At 49.4% G+C, this 14,894-nt stretch overlaps 1 protein-coding gene across 2 annotated transcripts in view; it reads right to left on the minus strand.

Annotated features, from left to right (window-relative positions):
• The window catches only part of ZC3H3 (zinc finger CCCH-type containing 3), a 156,566-nt gene that overhangs the window by 50,719 nt on the left and 90,953 nt on the right, over window positions 1-14,894 (minus strand). For both annotated transcript variants that reach the window (XM_057406663.1, XM_057406662.1), the window contains exon 5: window positions 3,939-4,132. In XM_057406663.1, coding sequence (XP_057262646.1) covers window positions 3,939-4,132 — 194 coding nt within the window. The remainder of the gene's footprint in view (window positions 1-3,938; window positions 4,133-14,894) is intronic.

Consider the following 14,894-nt stretch of genomic DNA (forward strand, 5'->3'; position numbering starts at 1 on the left):
CGAGCAGGGACCCCTTCCACTAGAACAGCTTGTTCCAAGCCCTGTCCAACCTGGACTTGAGCACTGCCAGGGATGCAGCAGCCACATTATTCACCATGAACCTCTTCAGAGAGCTTCTTTATACCAAAACCGCCTTCAGAAGCTTATCCTGGGTCTGCAGTGATGCTTTCCCTGTTCCCAGCCAGGCGTCCTCCATGCCACCAGCAATAAAGTGGGTTGAGGATGAGCCATGGCAAAACTCCTGCTCTTCTTGCTCTGGGAGATGGATGAGTTCCTTTATCACTCCTGGAAGCCCCAGGATTGACTCCGATTGACTCCAATTGACTCTGACAGAGCACATGGCTGCAGGAGCTGCATCCCCAAGACCAAGTTTTAACTCCCCACCAACATCCATCAGTAAATCACTTGTTGGAGACAGAGCAACAGCGTGGATGGATCAGCCCATTTGATGGATCCAGGCACAACCAGCATCACATTTCTTGGTGTAGTCAGGCGATGAAGAGACAAAACACTGACCCAATAAATTCAGGCAAAGAGCAGAATTATAACTCACTGTAAGGAACACCATGCTATTAAACTGTCAGCAGCGCTTCCCATCTCTCTGCTCCCCCAAACACAGGGTCTGGCACTCGAAGGGAAAGGAAAAGCTGCTGTTTTGGTCTTTAGATAAACTTTGTCAAGTGCTGCAAACACTGAGCGTTGAATAAATGCGTGAAGGTCCAGAGGCGATGAGCACACACAAATCTTCCACCCTGCCAGCCCCAGTTATTGTAAGGCAAGAGACAGTGATATCTGTGGAATCCATCCTTGTGAAGGTGGATGAGTTATGGGTAGAGCTGATAGACCAGACCTAGTTATCATAAAGCAAGAGACCGTGGTATCTGTTGACTCCATCCTTGGAGGATGGATGAGTTATGGCTAGAGTTGAAAGGTGACATAAGAATACTGACACACGCCAGCTACTTGGGTGTTATGGTTACAAACCCAACGTACTGCGTGGCAGGGGAAGGAGAGTACAGCAAAATAAGACCTATGGAGCCAGGCTGAGAACATTGGGACTGTTCAGCCTGGAGAAGAGAAGCTGCATGGAGACCTCAGAGCAGCTTCCAGTGTCTGAAGGGGGCTACAAGGCTGCTGGAGAGGGACTCTTCATCAGGGACTGTAGCGACAGGACAAGGGGTGATGGGTTCAAACTGAAACAGAGGAGGTTCAGGCTGGATATAAGGAAGAAGTTCTTCCCTGTGAGAGTGGTAAACACTGGAACAGGCTGCCCAAGGAAGCTGTAGGTGTTCTATCCCTGGCCATGTTCAAGGTCAGGTTGGATGGAGCTTTGAGGAACCTTGTCTAGTGGAAGGTGTCCCTGCCACATTGGACTACATGATCTTTAAGGTCCCTTCCAACCCAAACTATTCTATGATTCTATGAACGCTTCCTGCAACTGTTTAAGCCCTGTGGGTTTTGGCTGCTCCACCTGGCCACGGAGAAGACATCCTCTGCTCAGCAGCTCTTCATGACCCTGGAGACATGAAGCCCCTCTATCTCCTCCTCTTCAGATTGCACGGACCCAGGCCTTCCACTCTTCCAGCCATCACTTCTCCCCTGGGCTCCTCCCAGTGATTCAACACTGCCCTGAAACTTGCCCCAAAACCAGAGCTGCTCCATCTAAAATCTTTCCTGTCCACATTCTGGGGGGTTCACCCCTTTTCTTGCACTCCAGCAAGATGTCTGCTGCTGTTGGTGACAGCTTCAATGCTGGGGCATGGTGCTTATGGCAGAATCCCCCTCAGGTTGAGTTTGTGTAGCTGATTATCCTGATCCAGTCATTTTGGAAAATCCCACTGATGTTAGGAAAGCTCTTGGACAAGTCCAGCATTGCTGACACCAGGATTTGCTTGGTCTACAAACCCCTGAGCTCACTTTATGGCCTTATTTTCCATGTTTCCAAAGGCTGATCCTTGCGCATCCTCTTCCAGACACAGCACCAAAGCCAAGGATTTAACAGCTCGCAGGTAGGGTCACAGACATCTAAACAAGCCATATGGATGCACACTCATGACCATGCCTATACCTATTTGCAGAGCCAGCAGTAAGGAGGATGCTGCAGGTTAGTCAGGCACTGAAAATCTGTCCTGAGCAGAGCTGAGTTGCAAAACCACCAGCAAACTGTCCCCAAACTGCTGCTGAGCATCCCTTAAATGCTCTCAGAAGGGTGATCACCTGAAATTGATGCTCCATCAGCTCTGTGCCCCCTCGGCCACCGCAGCATCCTCATCTCTGCCATCATCTGCTGTTGTCTTCATCCAGCCCCAGGTGGCTGGGGCAGCTAATCCATGGTTTAAACTACATCTCTGCCCTCCTCCCTGCCAGCAACGATGTGCAGGAAGGATTTATCCTCACTGGCTGTCCCAATCCTGCCATTTTCTCTCCAGCACCACTTACAACTTGCATTGTGAGTGCACTGGAATGGGTTGCCCAGGGGGTTATGAATGCTCCATCCCTGGCAGTGTTCAAGGCCAGGCTGGACAGAGCCTTGGGTGACATGCTCTAGTGTGAGGTGTCCCTGACGATGGCAGGGGGGTTGGATCAGGATGATCTTAAGGTCCTTTCCAACCCTAACTATCCTATGATTCTATGTGAGCATCAGGGGGAAGTTATTTAGAATCATGGAATTTTTGGGGTTGGAAATGACCTCAAGATCATTCAGTTTCAACCCCTGCCATGGGCAGGGACACCTTCCACCAGAGCAGCTTACTCCAAGTCCCTGTGTCCAACCTGGCCTTGAACACTGCCAGGAATGGGGCAGCCACAGCTTCTCTGGGCACCCTGTGCCAGTACCTCAACACCCTCACAGGGAAGAGCTTCTGTCTTGTATCTAACCTAAATCTCCCCTGCTTCAGTTTGAACCCATCACTATTGCTACAGCCCCTGATGAAGAGAACTCTTTATTTCACTCTTCATTCAGATGTTGGTGTTTGCTCCTGGTTTTCCTCATACGTTTCAAACTTCCCGGAGCCACCCAGCTCTCCTGACCTGCACAAAGCTCTTTCCCTTCCTAATCCTGCTCTTTGTGAGTTTAAAACTACCCAGGATATCCTGTAACACTCTGCAGGCAGTTTCAGAGGCTGAAACAAGGTTGACCTCTCAATAACACTATTTATTGTGTCTCTTCATCCACCTTCCCACCGTACACTGAACAACGTCAGCATTAAATTGCCTCATTTAGAGCACCATCCATGATCAGACTCATCTCTGCACCCTTCATCCTTCCAGCAAAGAAAAACAATGACACAAACCCATCAGCTTTACCTTTCCCAGCTTAACTGTCCCCAAATCTTGTCAATAAAGCAGTTCAGGAGCAAAAATATGTGACCCCAAGTAAAAACTCCAGAGGAATACCATAAGCACAGTTAAAAGCCTGCTCTTGCCACAGAGCCACACTTGATGCATCAAGTACAAGAGGAGCTGAAAGAGGAACTGAATTGAAGCTAAATGTAAAGGCAGCAACCGTGTTGGAATGCCTGGTCAGAGTCATCTGCAGAATGATCCTCCCAGCTTTTCTTAGGTCAATATTGAACGTAATTTGTCGAGCATCTCAAATAGGTTTAACCTTGCGGTGGCATTAGGAGGCTTTGCTCAGGTTAAAACAAGAAACAAGTTTAATGGTGCATCTCTTAACTAAGCCTCAGTTAAGAAAAACCTCAATTTTCTTTAATCTTTCACTTCTTCTATGTTATTTTCCCTTCAGAGCTACCGTAGAGCAAGAAGAGTTCAGGGATGTGCTTTGGCACAAAGGGGATGCCCATCACCTCTGCACCTGAGCTCTTGTGGGGCCAGAGGATGAGCCAAAACACATGGGGTGGGAATAAGCAGCTAAAATCCATCCTCAACACTGAACATCAGTGGATTCTGGACACAGACAGGAAACCTTTGCTGCTCACCTGCTCTACCAGGGCTCTTGGTGCTCAGGTCTCTGCCTCGGATGGGGGTGCTGGAAGTCTTGGAGAGCTTATTGGCGGACACGCGGTACATCACACCGCCGATGCAGCGGTAGCCTTTGCTCCTCCATCTCTGCTGCACATGCTGGGACTTGCCTCCATGAGATGATGGGCGAGCTTGGACTGATTGTGGGGATCTGCAAGAAAAGATAAAGCCAGGGTAAGCTCAAATGAGGGAAGATATTGTGGATTTGGGAACAAACCATCAGCTGCCTGAGGATGGAGGTGATGCAAGGAGGAACCAGGGATGCTCTTGCTGTAGACAGAAGTTCTAATTCCTAATGATTTCATAGAATGGTTTGTGTAGAAAGGCAGCTTAAATCTCACTCAGTTCTAACCCCTGCCACAGGCAGGGACACCTTCCACTAGAGCAGGGTGCTCCAAGCCCCTGTGTCCAACCTGGCCTTGAACACTGCCAGGGATGGGGCAGCCACAGCTTCTCTGGGCACCCTGTGCCAGCACCTCAGCACCCTCACAGGGAAGAATTTCTGCCTAAGAGCTTGTCCTGGGTTCAGCAGTAGCAGTCATGTTTCTCCTCCTTGGTAGCTGGTGCAGTGCAGTGTTTTGACTTTCAGCTCGGGAACAGAGCTGATAGCGATGTTTTGGTTTGGCCAAGGACTTTGTGAGCCTCATGCTCTGCCAGGGGGAGGGGAAGCCAGGAGGAAGCAGAGACAGGACACCTGACCCAAACTGACCAAAGAGGTATTCCATACCACAGCACGTCATGCCCAGGATGTAACTGGGAGTTAGCCGGAAGGGCTGGGAGACTGCAGGGTTGGAGGAGGTATCGGTCGGTGCTTGGTTGGGCTTGGGGGGCGAGTTATCGGTCGGCTGGTGCTGAGGTGTTGTATTCTCTCCCTTGTTATTTCCTTTATCATTATTATCACTGGTGGTAGCAGTAGTGATTTGTGTTATACCTTAGTTACTAAACTGTTCTTATCTCAACCCGTGGGAGTTGCATTCTTTTCGATTCTCCTCTCCGTCCCTCTGAGAGCAGGGGGAGGGCAAGAAAGGGGGGGAAGTGAGCAAACGAATTACCTGACTGGGTTTAAACCACGACAGAGCTCATCTCAGTCTCCCCTCTGGCAGGTTAAAGCCATCTCCCCATCTTTCCACTAGACCCGCAGACCCTGCACAAGGCAGAGGGACAGCGGGACAGCAATGAGTCGGGATAAGACAAGAAGAAAACGACCTCAAGCTGCACCAGGGCAGGTTTAGATGGAGCTGAGGAACAATTCCTTCCCCAGAGGGTGCTCAGGCATTGGAACAGGCTGCCCAGGGCAGGGCTGCAGTCACCGTCCCTGAAAGTGTTCACACAGCGTGGAGACGAGGCCTCAGTGCCATGGGTTAGTGGTGGCCTTGGCAGGGCTGGGGAATGGTTGGACTGGGTGAGCTTAAAGGGCTTTTCCAACCTGGTTGATTCCATGATCTGTCACCAAAACCCCCTCTGGTTCATGACCTGGTATCTCCTGCACCATCCCACCTCCTTCCCAAGCAGCGCGGATGCAGGCAGCTCATTCAGTCCACACGCCGTTATCCAAACAGCCAAAATCACATCTCCACTATCAGTCGTCTCCCTCATTTAGGGCTAATCCAAACAGTAATTTGTTTATGCAAATGAGAGCTCTAATTTTGCATTAGTCCAAACTAAGGCTCATAATGCTATTAGCAGAACGTACATAAACCCCGCATTACCGCAGCCTATCTGTAAATGAAGATCCCACTATCCTATCAGCAGAATGCAAACCCTGGAGAGCATTCCCTGTAAATGAACATGTGCTGCAAAGGGAAACAAGGAGAACTGGAAAATGGAATAGTTACATTTCTTAATGCTGAGCCTGACAGGCTCTTCATTTCATCGGGCTGTTGCCACTGGCTACCAAGCTTGAACTGCTGCCTGGTTTGTGAGGAGGGGATGGCGTTGTATAAAGATGCTGCCCAGGTTCCAGTATCCCCAGGGTTTGGTCCTGAGGAGCTGCTCCAGAGAGAAGCATCAAGTCTTAATCTTACACAACCAGGTCACTTGTAAAGAGCTACGGCAGTGGCATCACGGTGGGGAGTGAGTGATGAAAGGAGGGACGCTAGGGCCCTCCATGGAGCAGCCAGCAGGTCACAGCAAGTTTCTGCTGTCCAAGATTGCCACCATCATTGCTGACAGGACCTGGAGGAAAGTCTTAGGGCCATAATGCCCTGATTAAAAATCGCATCAAGGTCATCAGGTTGAGGGAGGGGATTCTCCCCATCTACTGCACTCTGGAGAGACCCCCCCTGCAGCCCTGATCCAGGCCTGGGGCAGCACCAGAGGGACGTGGAGCTGTTGGAGTGAGACCAGAGGAGGCCACGGAGATGCTGCGAGGGCTGGAGCAGCTCTGCTCTGGAGCCAGGCTGAGAGAGCTGGGCTGGGGCAGCCTGGACAAGAGAAGGGGAGACCTCAGAGCAGCTCCAGTGCCTAAAGGGGCTCCAGGAAACCTGGAGAGGGGCTTGGGACAAGGGCCTGTAGGGACAGGCCAAGGGGAATGGCTTTAATCTGACAGAGGGGAGACTGAGCTGAGCTCTTAGGCAGAAGCTCTTCCCTGTGAGGGTGCTGAGGCACTGGCACAGGGTGCCCAGAGAAGCTGTGGCTGCCCCATCCCTGGCAGTGTTCAAGGCCAGGTTGGATACAGGGGCTTGGAACACCCTGCTCCAGTGGAAGGTGTCCCTGCCTGTGGCAGGGGGTTGGAGCTGGATGAGCTTTAAGGTCCCTTCCATCCCAAACCATTCTGTGATTCTGTGCTTCCATGAAAATCCAACCAATCCCAAGGTGTGCACAGCCCTGGGGGCTGCTCATGCTGCTGAGCCCAACCAGCACTGGTTTAAGCACCAGCTTAAGACACAGCTGGATGAATCCCTCCACTCCTCAGCCTATTTATTTCCCTGCTTTGCTGCACTCCCTCAAGGCACTGAAGTGGCTGCACACTCCGGCACTCCTTGTTCAAGAGTCACCATTTATCAAGAGTTATTACCTGGTGGCATCTGACCCCTGGGATGTGAGCAGGGAGCAAGCAGGGAGCAGTTGCTGAGCAAACAGCAACAGCTACAGAGTAGAAAACACTTTAGCCTTTTATAAAGTGAAAAGGTAGTGTAAGAGGAGCGGAGCAGAGATGTGTGCAGCGGCAGCTCTGCTCTCCGGCAGTCCTTAGTAGGGGTCAAGCCCTAAGTGTATGGGATCAGGGGTCCTGTATTGGTTGTTAGGGATGTTCCTGTTGGGATTTTTCAAGGATTTTGGTGGAAAGCATCAAAAAGCATCTCATTCCACAAAGGAAGTGGAGCTGAACCTCCTCCAATACGTGGCTGTTGCATTTCTGAGGTAGAATGCTTCTGCAGAACATCTACCCAGGTTCTCAAAGCCCCATGTGCCACCGGACTGAAGACTCAACCAAGGGCTCAGCCTCACCATCTCCATTTCTACCTTCTGGGTGGTGGAAGCATCCAAACAGGGATATCCTGAGGACCTCTCATCCTCCACTGAGGCTTTGCACCAGCCCAGCTCCTCAACTGGAAACCCTCCTATCCAAAAAGTTAGCCTTAATGGGGATTATATCCTCTGAGGGCTCTGAAGGGCCCCAACAGCCCAACTTCAATACCTTCTCAGGGGGGTTCATTATTTGCAGCCGGATTTATTCCCTTTAACTTGGTACAGGTTGCCCAAAGGGGTGGCAGATGCCCCATCCCTGGATTCCTTCAAGGATGTGGATCAACAACCTGATCTAGTGGAAGATGTCCCTGCTCACTGCAGGGTGGGCTGGACTAGATGACCTCTGAAGGTCCCTTCCCACCAAACTATTCAATGGTTCTATAAAGATATTCCAAATTGAAGGTAAAATATGTTTTACATCAGAAACTCACAGTGGAACATGAACCCACATCAGGTTCTGGGCAACCTGATCTAGTGGAAGATGTCCCTGCTCACTGCAGGCTGGTTGGACTAGATGACCTCTGAAGGTCCCTTCAACCTAGACTGTTCTATGATTCTGATTCTGTAAGATATTTAAAATTGAAGGTAAAATATGTTTTATATCATAAATCACAGTGGAACATGAACCCATACTGAAGAGATGGGGGAAAACCTAATTGACCAACCTTCACCTGTAGGAAGCCTCTATCTTCCTGTTAAGCCAACTTATTGCTCCAACCATTCCATAGCCCCAACACAACCTCAGCTCTGTGTCCCCTCCCCGTTAGTGCCATCCAACCCAATGTCCATAGGGAAAAGCCACCAGCATGGGGATGAAGAGAAGAATGACTCTAATGGAGGGCAAGGAACCGCTCTGAAGCCACAGTGGCTTTTCATCGGCCACGGTGTCACTGCTCTCTGTTGAATGCTTACCCTAATGGAAAGGACGGCCTTTGGAAATGAACTGTATTGAGAAAAAGAGGCTAAAATTAATGAGATAATAGCCAGGCCAAGGCCCTGAAGAATACACCGGCCCCTCGACACGAGGGGCTTGTAATTCCCTTTCTGCCGCACACGCCCGCGGATCTAAAGAGTCCTCCCGTCCATCCAGAAGCCCCGCTCCGGCAGGAAATTTCATTAACGTTGGAAAATAGGAAAGGTATTAAGCGTGGATAATGAAGGCCAGAGTGTGAACAGTGCCTTAAGATAGTCTTCTTTCTAGCCTTTGTAATGGGAGGCATGAACTTTCCCTTCAAATCCATTTCTAATCCATTTGAAATACTACAGCAAATTATCTTCCCTTCAGCCCGAAAGCGGCCAGCCAATTTACTCCGAATAGAAGTGACAATGCTACAGAATTTATCGCCATAACCTTGACTACACAAGGTTGAGGGTTGTCTTTTCCCCACCCTCCCCCCCGGGGTGGACACAGGAAGACAAACTTTTAATGAAAAGGGAGGTAGAGGAACGCTATAAAAATGTTTAAACCCAGCATCGTGGTTGTTGGAGCTCCGGAGCCAATGCGGGGCCGAGAGCAATGGGAGCATCAGAGGAGCTGGTGCTAAAAACAGTACAGAGGGAGGGCCTGGAGTGATTAAAGGCTGTAGGTTGAGATCTGGGCACTTTCTCTTTCATCCTTCAACTTTGGGTTGCTCTCAATGAGTCTGCCCATTTCATGCTGCTGTTTTGTACATGCTCAAGTTGACCAAGTCTGATTTTCCTTATTCTCTTTCCCATGATTAAACATCCAGCTGCTGTGTCCTTCTTAGAGTCACAGAGTCATTTAGGGTGGAAAAGCCCTTTAAGCTCATCCAGTCCAACCATTGCCCAGCACTAACCCATAGCACTGAGGCCTCGTCTCCACGCTGTGTGAACGCTTGCAGGGACGGTGACTGCAGCCCTGCCCTGGGCAGCCTGTTCCAATGCCTGAGCACCCTCTGGGGAAGGAATTGTTCCTCAGCTCCATCTAAACCTGCCCTGGTGCAGCTTGAGGCCGGTTCCTCTTCTCCCATCCCTTGTTCCTTGGGAGCAGAGCCCAGCCCCTCCTGGCTCCATCCTCCTCTCAGGCAGCTGTAGGGAGCGATCAGGTCCCCCCTGAGCCTTCTCTTCTCCACACTGAACCCCCCAGGTCCCTCAGCCCTTCCCCATCACATTTGTGCTCCAGGCCCTGCACCAGCTCCATTGCCCTTCTCTGGCCCCGCTCCAGCACCTCAATGTCTCTCTTGTAGTGAGGGGCCCAGAGGTGAACCCAGGATTCGAGGTGCGGCCTCAGCAGTGCTCAGTGCAGGGGCACAACCACTGCCCTGGCCCTGCTGCCACACTGTTTATTTCCTCCCATTTTCTCTGCAAGACCAACTTCACATCTCTTGGGAAATGGAAATGTTTCTTCCAACAGACCGGTAAACCCAAAGCAAAAACTGGACCAAGAGGGAGAAAAGGGCTTAGCAAGACAACGTGGAGTCAATGGTCAGTTAATGCCCAGCTCAATATGCCTTCCTTGGCTCCAAATACAGCAAAGCTGCTCAGAATGGAAGAAAACCACCAAAACTTCAGCCAGGACCCAGCAAGTGCTGCCACCAAAACACAGACCCTCTTAAATTGATCTATAAAGAGCAAAAAAGAGGGAGATTTCCAAGCCAAAGTAGACAATGAGTGTTAGCAACAAGGATGACTCACTGCAGTGTGCAGCAAGAACTGTAGGAGATGCTCAGATTTAACACCCCTGTGCTATGCACACAAGTGTGCACCCATCATAGAACCATGGAACACTTTGGATTGGAATGGGCCTTAAAGCTCATCCAGTTGCAACTCCCTGCCACAGGCAGGGATACCTTCCACTAGACAAGGCTGCTCATCACACAAGACCATCTGATCCCAAACCCCCATACAAACACCTGCATAAACTCACCTATATAAGACTTCTGAAGGTCCCTTCCAACCCAAACTACTCTATGATTCTACATTTGAAATATATGGAGTATCTGATGTATATAAATTAAACCCAAACCCAGAGCAGAGCAAGAGCATCCCAACGGCGTTTCAGCCAACTGAAACGGAGAGGATTTCTTGGCGCTGACGGCAATACAAGGGGCTCTTAAAGGATGGTTTTCTTTTCCTACTGAATATCTTCTTTGGGCTTGGCTTATTTTTTCCTGGACGTAATCCTTACATAGTAAGAAATCACATTTGCATGCTGGCATTTGATTCCCAAGGGAAGAGCAGATCAGAAACGGGGCAATGGTTGCGGATAGCAACAGGGAGACGCGAGGCAGGAGAGAACCACCCAAAGCCTTTCAGGTGGTGATCAAAGGCCTGATTTGGGAATGATAGCAAAAATAATGGAATAAATATCACAATATCCTTGTTCTTAGCATGAAACAGAACTAAACACAGGATTTAGGCTTAAAAGTGCTCCTCAAACCAAGCAACCATCTGAGCTGCTGCACCAGTTTCGCTTGGAAGCTGTAACGTCTCTATCCTTACTCATGAACTGCTTTAGGACCCCAAATCCACAGAAATAAAGCAAGTAATTCCATTAAAATGCCTGATTTCTGGACTTGATATCAACATGACTGTTTCCTTCTTAGAAAAAAAGGGTAAAATCTCAAATAGACACTTTAAGACCTGATTCATTTAAAGAACCTGATGTGGATTATTCAAATAATTCAGTTCATTGACTGCGATATTAAGAGTTGAAAAAGTGATCAGAAAGGAAAGCATGTGAAATCATGGATCTTCTGCACTTGGCCTCATCAAGCTTCATGAGGTTCACATGGGTGCACTCCTCCAACCTCTCAAGGTCCCTCTGGTTCCATCCTTTCCCTCTAGTGTACCATTATCTCCTCCCACTAGATGGCTTTACTTTGAAGCCATTTCAGCTCCACGCTGGCATTCCCCTGCATTTCCTGCTTGCTTCCAAGAAAAGTCACAGTGAAGGGATTCATCCTGCACTTGGCAGCCCTGCAGCGTTGGGCTTATGGACTCACTTGACAAGGGTGAACCCATGTGCCAGGGAAAGCACTTGTATCATGCCAAGATCTTACAAAACATAGGGGAGATACAGTTCTCACCTCAAGGAGCTTACAGCAGTGTTAGAGAGCTCTTCTCCCTGCCCAAAATCATTCCTGTTTGCTAAATCACTGCTATTGGTTCCAACCCCATTCATTCCTGTAGAGAGATGCAGAGCCTGGCTGCAAAACCAGCTCCACGTGCCATGGATGGAGAATGGAGGAAAGCATCTGCTTCACGACCTGCACTGAAGGACTGGTGTGGCCAGAAGGGGAGGGCAGGGATGGATCAGGCCCTTACAGAGCATGAAAGAGGGCAATCTGGAGAGCACTGAGGTGTCCAGAGAGCTCTGAGGTGCCCAGAGTAAGTCAGACATGGACCTGTTGGTGCATAAGAAGCTCCCCATGACCTGGCAGTGTGTGCTTGCAGCCCAGAACTCTCTCATGTGCTGGGCTGCATCCCCAGAGCATGAGCAGCAGGTCAAGGAGGGAATTCTCCCTCTGTGCTGCAGCTACTGGCTGTCCCTCTGTATTATACACACCCTGTGAGAGATACTACACCGCCCATCTCATTTCTTCTTGCCATAAACCTTCCAGACCCACAACCAGGCTCCAACATGTCTTTTCCTCTATGCTTTCCATCACATCAGCCTCACCCCTAAGAAGGTTCTCCATCACTTAAACGCATCTTTGCTGAGCTGCCAGCAGGACAATGTTCCTCTCAGCAGGATGCTCCTTCTGCCTGTAATTAATGTTCCATCATCATTCCTGAAAGCAAACAGCTGCTGTGGTCTCAATCACTCATCTTCTTGTGGTTCTTGCTTTCCTAATGTAACAGGGATTTCTACATGGTGCTTCTGGCCAAGACTGCATCTGCTCAAACAACTTAGTGGACTCTTCTGTTCAGGTAGGGACTAAGCAGGTTTTGACTGAGGTTTCCTGCTCTGCTGGCTACTCCCTCCCATTCCATTGCTTCCCCTATCTCTGCACATCCCCTTCTTCACACTTTCCAAAACACCTACAACAATCATAGAATGGTTTGGGTTGGAAGGGACCCAGAGCTTCAGTTCCTCCTTTATCCTACATCTCCTTGACTTCCTCAGTTGTAGAGCCATAGAATGGTTTGTGTTGGAAGGGACCCATAACTCAGTTCCTCCTTCATCCAACACCTCCCTGGCTGCTTCAGTCAGAGTCATAATATGGTTTGGGTTGGAAAGGACCTTAAGATCACCCAGTCCCAATGCCCTGCTATGGGCAGGAACACCTCATACCAGACCCTGTTGCTTGTGCTTAGGCTCTTGCACACCTCCAGAGCTTCCAATTGGTTAGATACCATCTCCCATCCATCTTCTGACTAACCCCAGCCTAAAGCAGCTCTGCTCACTCCCAGTTCAGCCTGAAAGCACCCTGCTTGACTTGCCTCCAACAAGAGCCCTGATCCCACGCTCAGAGGGCAATGGAAGGATCTTCTGAAGCATTTCCAAGTTCTCCAGCAAAGTCTGCACTATCAAACCCTCCCCACTGCAACATCAACCTGGAGGAAAGACAAAAGACCTGTCCTACAAGACGTGCTTGCCCACATGAAGCTGTTTTCAAGGTAGGTCAACTTGCAGCCTAAACCCCATGAGAGCATCCTGTTAAACCGCTTAGGCTAAGAGGGAGAATGGAAGTGCTGACACCCCCTAATACAGAGCTTTCCACCCGCTGCTCTAATGCTGCAGCAGCTCAGTCATTACACCAGGAAGCCCTGGGCCCATTGTCCCATTAATTAGATTCCTTTTACCCCCATTAGCTCTGACAATTGGACAAAGTTCATTAGGGTTTAATTCTGATGAGCTGAAATGGATCTCTTTCAGCACAGGAGACAGGAGGTGTTACCAGCTTTAGCACAGTGCTCCAGCCGGTGCCCACGCTCGATGTGACACTGTTAAGGCAGCACCAAGTCCCATATCCACGTGGGACAGGACATTAATGCTTAATCCCTCCAAAGCAGCCTCCTACCACCCTCAGTGATGGGCTCTGAAACGAGAAGGAAAGCAAGAGCAGGTCATAGACCTTGCCCTGCCCTGGCACACAAGTGACAGTTCTTCATCTGCTCATCCCAGAGCTTAGTAAATGCTATTTCAGATGTCTGGATGTGCTCCAAGAGCTGCAATCCTGCACCTTCCCCCCTTGCTTTTCTAATACACAAACCCACATGAAGCATGGTGCAAACACCCAGCACCATCACTGCTCTGATGTGCGTTTCCATCCATCATCTATGGAGTTACAGCCACGCTGTGCCAAGCTCATTTGGGAAACCCTGAACACCAGGATATAGCCTAAACAACGGTAATTGCTGAGGATCAAATCCGTTTTCAACCCACAACCCACATTAAAAAGCAGCCAGAGCCATCTGCATCACCTTCAAACCCAAACCAGCCTCAACTTTGGCTGTTTTCCAGGCACACATAGAGCCAAATCCCATCGGAGGCTTTCCCTCCTGCCCGCTTTCCAAAAATACCTGCCATCATTGCTTTTTCCAGCAACAGCTTCTCTTTAAATGCTCTTTTTTCCTCACACAGGAAACAGTAATAATGCAAAGAAAAGCAAGAAGAGCTGATCTATTTTAATTAAAGCAAACTAATAGCTCAGCCAGGCTGCAGGGCTCAATGGGAAACCAGAGCCAGGCACTGACTCAGCATGGAAGAGGTTAAAGCAGTTCAGTGGGGCTGTGCTAAAGGGAATTATCCGCTGAGAAAACACCAGCTCCCTGCTGCTCCTGGCTATAGGGGCTTTTATAGGGATAGATACACATCCATAGCAGTGAGATATTTACAATTACATGTAATTTACCTACTAAGACATAGAAAACAGTGTATAAATGCTTCAGATTCCCTCCCCAACCCCTCTGAGAATTGGTTTTGTTGCCTTTATATTACCCTAAGGAATAAATAACATGTTTCTACTGCAGGCTTATTTCTTTGAATATAAAGCAGGGAGTTTTTATATATCCATGTATACACCCCATACAGCGGCCTACAAGCATCTTTTACAAGCTGACCCACAAAAGAACCACAGCAACGCTGTCAGCTCTGATTCCTTAGCACGATCTGAGGCAGAAGCTCTTCCCTGTGAGGGGGCTGAGGCACTGGCACAGGGTGCCCGGAGAACCTGTGGCTGCCCCATCCCTGGCAGTGTTCAAGGCCAGGTTGGACACAGGGGCTTGGAGCAAGCTGCTCTAGTGGAAGGGGTCCCTGCCCGTGGCAGGGGTTGGAGCTGGAGGACCTTTGAGGTCCTTTCCCACCTAAAGCAGTCTGGGATTCTATGATTCTATGGACTCATAGCATCCCCGCAGTCAAGTGATCCAGGGAGCAAATATATTTATACAAGTGCTGCATATGCCTGGATAAGTATATATACACTTACATAGCTAAACATACGTATTAGATTATAAATGATTACATGTGCATTTTATAA

Source organism: Pezoporus wallicus, unplaced genomic scaffold (assembly GCF_028554395.1).
Source record: "Pezoporus wallicus isolate ANWC-B61680 ecotype Strahan unplaced genomic scaffold, APGP_CSIRO_Pwel_v1 contig_13859, whole genome shotgun sequence".
Classification (NCBI taxonomy): Eukaryota; Metazoa; Chordata; class Aves; order Psittaciformes; family Psittacidae; genus Pezoporus; species Pezoporus wallicus.